The 10,147-nt window shown below is 44.3% G+C and overlaps 1 protein-coding gene across 2 annotated transcripts in view; it reads right to left on the bottom strand.

The window, feature by feature from the left end:
- Positions 1-7,624: 7,624 nt before the first annotated feature.
- TRPC1 (transient receptor potential cation channel subfamily C member 1) overlaps positions 7,625-10,147 on the bottom strand; it is a 71,843-nt gene continuing 69,320 nt past the window's right edge. The window contains exon 14 of one of the 2 annotated variants that reach the window (XM_083177991.1): positions 7,625-8,252. In XM_083177991.1, the coding sequence (XP_083034117.1) occupies positions 8,025-8,252 (228 nt within the window). In that variant the 3' untranslated portion in view covers positions 7,625-8,024. The remainder of the gene's footprint in view (positions 8,253-10,147) is intronic. The other variant, XM_083177992.1, reaches the window with a different exon arrangement.

The raw sequence follows: 10,147 nt of genomic DNA, 5'->3' as shown, positions 1-10,147 counted from the left end.
CAGAATCATGCAGCAGGTAGCCTATGTTAGAGATGGAAACCATCAATTATAGTTGTTTTCTATGATTAGGTGATGGTTTCCATCTCTAACATAGGCTACCTGCTGCATGATTCTGTGTGTTGTTATATTTTCTTTGCACGTTTTTCATGTCTTTTTGCCAGTAGGCTCTGGCTACATATTCACAGTTTTGTAAAAAAATGTTTATATAATTTTTTATATAATTTTTCATATAATTTTTTATATATTTTTTTCATATATTTTTACATACATGTTTTGTACATATGCCTCTTATCATTACTACAGAGTAATTGTTCATTACTATTGCTTATTCAATCTTTCCCATTCCCTATTCCTTTGGGAAAAGGAGGACATAGCTTTATTTTTTATTTTTTATTTTAATTCAGCCGCAGATCACCATAATTATCAGGTGTCCTGAATGGCTTATATTAGTACAGTATATATGTTTTTCACGTTTGCCGGGTTTATATATTATGCCTACTGGCTTAGTATATAGATCAGCACCTTTATGGAGATTTATAATCACACTCATATTTTTCATATATTTCTAAGTTCTCACTTGGGTAGTGAGGCATCACGTAGAGGTTCAAGTGCCCATGTATTTGTTTCTCTAAAGAATAATGTTTCAATCACGATCACTAATTGAGTTGATTATAATAACCAAGCAGGGCCGTAACTAGGGGGGGGGCTGGGGGGTCACGCGCACCGGGCGCTGGAGGTGAGGGGCGCTGTAAGGTCCGGTGTATGTGGACGCTGTAGTGTAGCGGCGGGCAAACATGCCCGCCGCTACACTACAGCGTACACATACACCGGACGGAGTCGGTCCATCTCCTACTAGCGCGGCTGCAGGAGGAAGCTCTGATGACTTCGAAAAGACTTGCCGGACGCTGATTGGCTGAATTCAGCCAATCAGCGTCCGGCAAGTCTTTTTGAAGTCATCAGCGCTTCCCGCCGCAGCGCTAATAGGAGACGGACGAAGATGCGGCTGCAGAGTTGAGTAACCCAGAGTGAGCGGTGAGAGGACTGTGCGGGGAGGGGGGGGGTCTTCGGCGCCAGGGACAAGGCGTCAGTTGGTCGGTCCCCCCTGTCAGCTGCTAACTAAGCAGCGGGGAATAAACGCTGTGCGCATGCGGCAAAATGGGGGCGTGGGCTCGCGGGAGAGCAGCGATTATAGGCCATGCCCCCAAATTAGACCACGCCCCCTCGCTGGGGGGGGGGGGCACCAAAAGACTGCCTTGCCCCGGGCGCCGGAAACCCTAGTTTCGGCCCTGAACCAAGGCTATCACACGGTTCCGTACCGTTTTTTATTAGATGCACTAGTTTTAAAGTATATACACATTTTTTGACAGTCTTGTTGCTATCTTTAGGATAGGTACTGAATAACACTGTCTCGTATTAATAAAGTTTTTCTTGTTTGCATCACAGTGTCCCCCCGGCCGCTGGTTTGCGTTCCACCGCCGGAGTAGCGTCACTTCCGGGCTACAACCCGGAAGCCAGGGCGATGACCGGAACGGAGGACCGCTGACGGAGGGGGAACACCCACACGCTGGTATGTATTTAATGCATTGCTTTTACATTATTTGTTAATGTCCTGATGACGAGTGATTCTCGAAACGCGTTGACATAACGCTTTAATAAATATTTCTGCTACGCACAAGCCCCGGAGTGACGCCCTTATTCATTTGGTTATATATATATATATATATATATATATATATAATTAGTTGAAAGTATTTACACAAATAGAGACACACCCATGAGCAGACCACCCAACCAGAACACTGGTCACGCCCCCAGATTATTAGGTGCTGGCCACAACCCCTATTATTTCGCATAATAGGCCCTTGATAATTTTCAGCTCCAGCCCCATTTAGACCTTAATCTAGCACTGCGTGCTTGCATAGGCAAAATGCAGCTCTGCACAGATTGCTCAGCACACATCTCGGGTGTGCAGCGATGTGTGCTGTGTGGTCCTTGCTTAAGCACGTCACTTAGCACCAGCTCCCCCGTCGCCAGTGGCGGATTCAGGGCGGGGGCACCTGGGCACGTGCCCCCCTGTCACTTATTTTGTAGCTGAGGACCAGGGCTTTCCAACGAGCCCAGCTCCGTGTCTTTATCCCCCCGGGAACCGGAGATATCGCCTGGCAAACCTGTAACGTTTTTTCCCCATAGGATAATATGGGACCCGTCAATTCCGACCCCACCCGGTTCCGACGGCTGCCAGTTCCCGCCCTGGCATCACAGAAGCTTGTGGTTGATTTAATTCAATTCCAAATCGCTGGACCTTCAATATGATATCAGGCTGGTCCAAATCGGTCAATCGGTTCCAGAGACATTGCATGAACCAAATGTTCCAGTTTCACTGGATCAAAATCATTCAAAGCCCACTCAAAAGTTCTTCAATATAATACTTGTCTCATGTAAATGGGTCAGTTGGTTCCGAAGATATAGCTGGTTAAATGAGATAACTGGTTAAAGGGGGGAGGGGTGGTTTTCTCTCCCCCTCACACCAGAAAATGCAGGGACTAGGCTGGTGTAAAAGGGGCCAACCTGGGAATGCATTTTCTGGTGTGAAAGGGGTATTATTTCAAATAGCCGGGACCTGCAGTGCTCTGAATACAGCCACTGTCAGTGGCTATCACTTCTGCCTGGCGGCGGCTGTCCCCCATTTACCATGAGCATGTATTCCCCCTTGGCAATGAGCATGTAATCCCACATGGCAACGAGCATGGAACCTCTGGCAATGAGCATGTAGATAAGCAGCACTTATGTATAATTATGGTGTTTGGCATAATACATAATGGACATAATGGCGTGTAACTTAACGTGTAATGGACATTATGGTGTAAATGTTTAATGTGAGCCTTTGGTGGACAATGTCCCTGTTTATGAAGTGTATTGTGAATTTTGGCTTAATCTGTGTGGCATTATGTGAATTCTGGCTCAATCCATGTGGCATTATGGGAATTTTGGCTCAATCCGTGTGGCATTATGTGAATTTTCTCCCAATCCGTGTGGCATTATGTGAATTTTGGCTCAATCCATATGGCATTTTATGCATTTGGCTCAATCCATGTGGCATTATGTGAATTTTGACACAATCCATTTGGCATTATGTAAATTTTGGCTCAATCCATGTGGCATTATGTGAATTTTGACACAATCCATGTGGCATTATTTGAATTTAGGCTCAATCCATGTGGCATTATGTGTAAGGGGCAAGTATAATAGGGTCTAGTATTTTGTTGCATAATGTGTAGTGTTGTATATGGCGTTGACACGCCCCCTATTGAGTGGCCATACACCCTTTTCCGGAGCACGCCTTTGGCGCGAGCACAACTACATCCTTCACTTTTGTCGCCATGGTGGGCCTGCGTACTGTAAATGCCAGGGCCTATTTTTAATTCCATTCCCACCCTCTCCTGACTCTCTCTTAGCATGTACACTGGCACCACTAACACCGCCCCTCCCCCACCCAAACCCTTTTTTATCATGGTGCCCCCCCTGTCATTTTATCCTGGATCCGCCCCTGCCGTCGCTCCATGTGTACGGGGCTTAAAAGTAATTAAAACAATACAAAGAACATTCTTAAAGGTTATAAATGTCTTCTTTGTAATATTCTAATAATTGTTATAGTCAAACATCTGAAGGCTCTGCCTTCCCTGACTGCAGGTCCCTTTGGTGTACTACTGACTACTGTAGCCTTTCTGAGATGCAATCCTAAAGTTCCATATATTCTATACAAATACACAATACACATAATACAGTGCAATTTACTGTTTTATTAGTTGTGCTAATTGCTTTAATATTTGATGTTCTCCATATACAATAAAACATAAAATCAGATCTGTATATACATATTTTACAAATTAGACTGGCAACTAATCAATGGCTACTGTATCCATTAGCTTCATATCAAACAATATGTACTATTTGTACTTTATAGTTATAACTTTCATACCTGAATTGTTAACAACAGTGGAAAAACTAAATAAATCACGTCATCGGTATAAAATAATAAATTTAACCCAACAGTCAGAGACATGACATATTTTAGCAAGTTAAGTAACGTTTTCTGAACGGGAGGAAATTTATTTAATACAGTAAAAGCAAATCATAGAGAGATTAAAGGAAGAGGACAGTATTCATATTTAATCTGATACAGTATGAGGGAAATGTTTTACCATAATCCATGGGCTGGAGTTATATGGGGGGAAGGGGTTAAATTTCTTGGGGTGGTGGTTATGATGTTCGGCTGCACTCATCTCCTAGTCTCTGGCTCAAGGCCTCTATTGGGTGCAAGGAAAAATTGGCAGTGTTGGTATCCCCAGGGTGCCCGCTTTTTATCCATTCCCATGGAACTTTGCATACATCAAGGAGAATTCATCCTTGGCTATGTGAAGTCACAATGCTCAAATGTGCACATTCCCAAGTATTACAGTAGTCCAACATTGCTCATGTTCCTGCACACTTCTAAAGGCTGAGAGAGGAAACTGGTGGTGTTGGTGTATGCGAGGTGATAAAAATACCAACCATCCTCACATTTGCCCCATGGCATTTCCTGCACAACACCATGAATTCAATTCTTCTATACATTTTCTTGTAGATCATAACTGAAAAGAGCTCAAGTTTTTTTAATATCTAAAGGTTTGGGTCAAATAATGCCCTGCTTAAACATTTACTAACACTGATGCTTAGGGATCTATGTTTAAGCCTTGGACAAAGATATAGTGTCCGCCAACCAGCTCCTAAAAGTCATTTTTAAACATTGCCTAAAATATGACAGTTAGGAGCTGACTGGCTGGTACTTTGGGGATAATTCAACCCTGATCGCACGGCTTAGAATTTGCATCAGCAAGTGATCAGTTAAGCTGCCGCCCTGCAGTGAAATGCTGCCTTAATATGCTAGCTGTGCGAATGTATGTGTACATCTGTTCGCACCCGTGCTAATATGTCAAAAATCCTTTGTCACAGGAACATTGTATGATTTTTACAAATGGCACAAGACATCACAGGCGCTGCGATAAAAAACAGGCACATCCGGGCTGAAGCTGATGTAACAAACCCTCCCCCAAGCCGGCTTGGCATGCATGTGTTTTCCCAGGCGCTCCCAGCGGTTTTCTTGCCACTCCTAAAAAATTGGACGGTTTCTGCCCCCACACGCTCACTCCCTGTCAATCACCTTGCGAACAGCCAGCGAACAGAACTAGTTGCAGGAGGTCATAGCAGGACGGCCTCATACATGCGTACTGTGAACCGTACGGATGCGCAGTTTTTCAATAATCGACTGCTGTGCGAATTTGCAGCTGAGCAGGTATGAATTGGGCTTATCTCTGACCACTTCAACTCTCCCCAGAGCTTAATACGTATTGTAGATCCATCAGTTCAATGTAAAAAAAATCTGTACAGTTCTAGATAGTTCCTGTTTATGCTCCTATGCTCAATATTATCATTACGTTTTGCATTGCACTCTTATTGGACACTGGAAGACGTGGAAACAGCGGTTTGTAACCAGTTTGTCATTGTCTTATCTGCGCTAAAGTACTATCAGTAGGACAGGTATATTATTGTTATAGCATTCTTGTATTTAGGCATTTGCAGGTTTATTTATTTTCAGAATGAAAAATTGAAAGTCATCAATGGGCCAGCTGTACAGTGTCTAGATAAGTACCGGTATATATCTCCTATTCTGCTGCTGTATGAGAAAGCTGATCATCAGTCCACAATACATGGTGACAGTAATGGCAACACAAACAGCATCTTACACTTTTATAGCAAGAGGTCACGTTTACCGTAGATAAAATGCTGCAAGTTTATCACTGGATGTTACATTGATTAGTAAAAACAATCCACAGCATATTTCATTTGATATTTGTAATAATGTTATAGTTTTTGATAACTAATATGGAATGAATGGCGCAAACTAATAATCATTCATCTGAAAGCTCATGAAAATGAATATTGAGGCTGGACTGGTTCCTACTGGTTCCGGTTGATGGGTCGACAATGACAAGGTTGACGGTCAATAGGTTGACCACTATTGGTTGACAGGCAACAAGGTCAACATGCACTAGAATGACATAAGCAACAGGTTTGCACGGCAATAGTCGACACATGAAAAGGTCAACATGACTTTTTCACAATTTTTTCATTCAGATAACTTGATCATATATTACAATCCACGTGGACTACAAGTGGAAACGTTGAAGTGTGCCGAGTGAAGTGAGTCATGCAAGGGTATGCGTTACACAAATGTGGCGTCCATGTCGACAGATGTTGACATAGACACAAAAAGTGAAAAACTCATGGCAACCTTTTTTATGCATCAGCCATCACTAGGTAGACCACTAATGGTCGACAGTGACTAGGTTGGCACCTAAGAATGGTCGACATACCCTCGGTTGACATTGACAGGTCGACACAAGCTTAAGGTCAACATGGACATGGTTGACATGAATTTTTACGTATTTTTTTTTTAACAAAAGGTGTTTTTTTTTTGCAAACTTTACTATCCAAGTTGGCATCAGCAAGGCACCATACCCGAAGCATGGCGAGCGCAGTACACTTATACAGTTTCCATGTCAACATAGACACCAAAAGACATGAAAAACTCATGTCGACATTATTCATGCCGACGTGTCCATGTCAGCCTAAAGCTTATGTCAACCTTCTGTCAATGTCGACCTAGTGTATGCCGAACATTCTTAGGTATCGACCTAGCCACTGTCGACCATTAGTTGTCGGCCTAGTGACTGTTGACCTAGACATTGTCTATCATCTATACCGTAACCGCTGGTATTACCTACCAGTTGCTGAGAACCAACACATTTGGATTTAACATAAAATGTTGCAATATGTTACACAGGAGGTGTAAAAGGCTAATGTAGTATAAAATATACGGTACTTGTTTCCTATCTGGGCGCCCACGATTTTGATCGTGGGCATCGCAAGCAAAAAAATCGCGTCGGTCGCGTCGCGTGCTGACAAAAAAACTCATACGATGCGACCGACGCGATTACCGCGATTTTACATAGGGAACAATGTTAAATGTCCCAATTGACCCGATTTCACATAGGGAACAATGTTAAATGCCCCCCCCCCCCCAATTGTTAACGCTACTCCACGATCAACGTCAACCCGAAGCGTGGCGAGCGCAGCGGTACGCGTCCTCCGACCTTTTCATACCCCTACTATCCACTAGGGCGTGGAGTGAGAATAGAATAGTGTGGCGAGCGCAGCGAGCCACCGAGCCCGAAGCGTGGCGAGCGCAGCGAGCCCCGCGAGGGGACGCGGACACCTGTGAAGCCCGCAAGGGGATGTGGATACATGTGAAGGTATCCGCGTCCCCTCGCGGGGCTCGCTGCGCTCGCCACGCTTCGGGCTCGGTGGCTCGCTGCGCTCACCACACTATTCTATTCTCACTCCACGCCCTAGTGGATAGTAGGGGTATGAAAAGGTCGGAGGACGCGTACCGCCGCCCCTCGCGGGCTCGCTGCGCTCGCCACGCTTCGGGTTCACGTTGATCGTGGAGTGGCGTTAACAATTGGGGGGGGGGGGGGGGGGGGGCATTTAACATTGTTCCCTATGTGAAATCGGGTCAGTTGGGACATTTAACATTGTTCCCTATGTGAAATCGGGTCAATTGGAACATTTAACATTGTTCCCTATGTAAAATCGCGGTAATCGCGTCGGTCGCATCGCATGTCATTATAATGGCATGCGATGTACACGCGATGCCCGCGATGGGCGCCCAGATAGGAAACAAGTACCAAATATACATTTCTCCAAGTAATTATAAAATACTCATAGATGCCCATGGAAACATTCCTAACTTTTATTCTGGGCATTATATAGAGCAGAAACACACTGCTACCCAAACACACACACACACAGAGGTGACACCAGCCTCACATGTGAGACTATGAAATACTGCCACAAGCAAATGCAGAAAATTTCAGAACAAAAATATTCCTGGTCAGAAAAGAGTCTGCTGTCCATTGACAGTCTTAGTTCCTTGGATAGAACATTGCATATTTGGAGGTCCTGAAGCCAAGAAGATCTCTCATTTCATTCCGGAATTTGGAAAGATCCTGACGGAGCTCGTTTAGGTTTTCCACGGTGGCCTGGTCTGTGCTTTGCATCTTCTGTCTCATTGAAGTCAAGTACCGATGCACAAGGCAGCACATGACCTTTTGGTAATTCTCATCTCTCTTCTGCCGGAGACTCTTCCATTCCTGCAAATATCAAACAACCGTTAAGTTGAACACATGAGTGTATGCGTGATGAACTGAACACTAACTTTCTGTACTGATTATAGTGCTCACACAGCTTACTGATGTATCATTACATTGCATCGTACCATCGCTGGGACATACAAAGTTCTAGTGCCTGCCCAGCTTTAGACACACAGCCCGTGGCAGCTTTTCATGTTCAATAGGATAGCCCCTTGTGATAACATTTGCCACTTACCGTAATTGGATACCCGCACTTGGAATCTCAAAGAAAAAAGGGGCCCATACACTAGAATGATTTGGGCCAATTTCACCCACTCCCGGTGGATCGGGCCAAGAAATCAGCCCAAATCTGATGTGTGTGACCCGAGGTGCAGTCACGTGTGCTTCGGGTCGGACCTTACAGATTGAACATGTTAAACATAAAATATATCGGATCGGATCCATTAGCAGCACACCGCGGGTACTTTTTTAGCATTCACAATGTATTGGATCCGATGCGCAGGTGTGTGCCAGCGGTGAAGCATGACCCCAGTGCCCGCCCCCAATTCAGTGGAAAGCGACCATATGAAAAGTAAGTCTAGATTTACTTTTCATACCAAAGAGAGGAAGAATAATGCACTGGTGAGAGACCATCAAATGATTTTTCCTCCGTGCAGCTGCAGTTGGGGGGATTCGCTCGGCGGTGGAATGGTTGCGTTCGACGGTGCAGCATTTACCTGCTCGCTAGTCAGCGAATATATGCAGCCTAGCGAATCTTGCCCAAAGTACAAAGTCCTCTGCTCCTGCTATTTTTTCTAGCTCGGCCTGTAACATGGCAGTTAGGAGCTGATTGGCTGTTACATTACTTTGTGACATAGGGGCAGATTTATAAAGCATGGTGAAATGATAATGTGGCTGGTACTTTATCACTGGTCAGTCAGCTCCTAACTGTTATTTTTCCAAACCAGCCTGTAACTTGGCAGTTAGGAGCTGATTGACCGACGATAAAGTACCAGCCACTTCATCATTTAACCTAGTTTAATAAATCTGCCCCAATGTTTGTGAGGCTGACAGAATACATCAGTCCATTGAGCTCCACCTATTTTTCCATTTATGCTGTATTAATCCCTATCTACGACGATTCTATATTCCAAGACAATTTTTGGTCAGGACAATTTTTTGGTTGTCATACCGGGCATAATTATTGGTTGCAACCCTGGATTTTTTTTTTCCTCTAAAAATGAGTCTAACCCCTTCTTAAATAAATGAATTGAATCGCAATCTTTTCTGGCAGAGAATTCCACATCTTGTCTGCCCTGACTGTGAAGAATCCTTTCCTGTGGTTTCCTCTAACCTTAGGGGATGGCGACGTGTCCTGTGCATACACCTCTTGGTAAACAGATCACCTGACAGTTCACTGTATTGTCCCTTGATCATGTCCCCGAATTAAATGCCTTTTCACTAACATAAACGTTCCTAACCTGGTAACCTTCTATGCCCTTATTCATTTTATTTGCACTTCTCTGGAATGTCTCCAGCTCCATAATACAGTATGCTCCTTATGGTGTGGACCTCACTAATGCTTTACACAGGGGTAATTCTCTGTTTCTTCCCTAGCCTCTACTTCTCTCCAAGCTTTGATAAATCTCCCCCTGAAAGAGACGTAGCTTGTAGAAAGAAGAGTGCCTCACTCTAAGAGTGTGGTATGATGGGCCAGGTACATGGCTTTCTTTGTCCCAATTCTCCACAAGTAATGCCAACAGACGTGACATTAAATATACCCCAACTACGGACACCCCACTACCTGCCTCTCTTACCCAAGGGGTAAATTCTGCAGACAGTGCAGGGTACATGATGATTCAGTGTGAATATTTAATGGACCCGGCTCACCAATCTAACATTGTTATACCCCTTTC

Source organism: Crinia signifera, chromosome 3 (genome assembly GCF_055691185.1).
Source record: "Crinia signifera chromosome 3, ASM5569118v1, whole genome shotgun sequence".
Lineage (NCBI taxonomy): Eukaryota > Metazoa > Chordata > Amphibia > Anura > Myobatrachidae > Crinia > Crinia signifera.
Note: the sequence above shows the minus strand (reverse complement) of the source record. Positions and strands in the feature narration are given on the sequence as shown.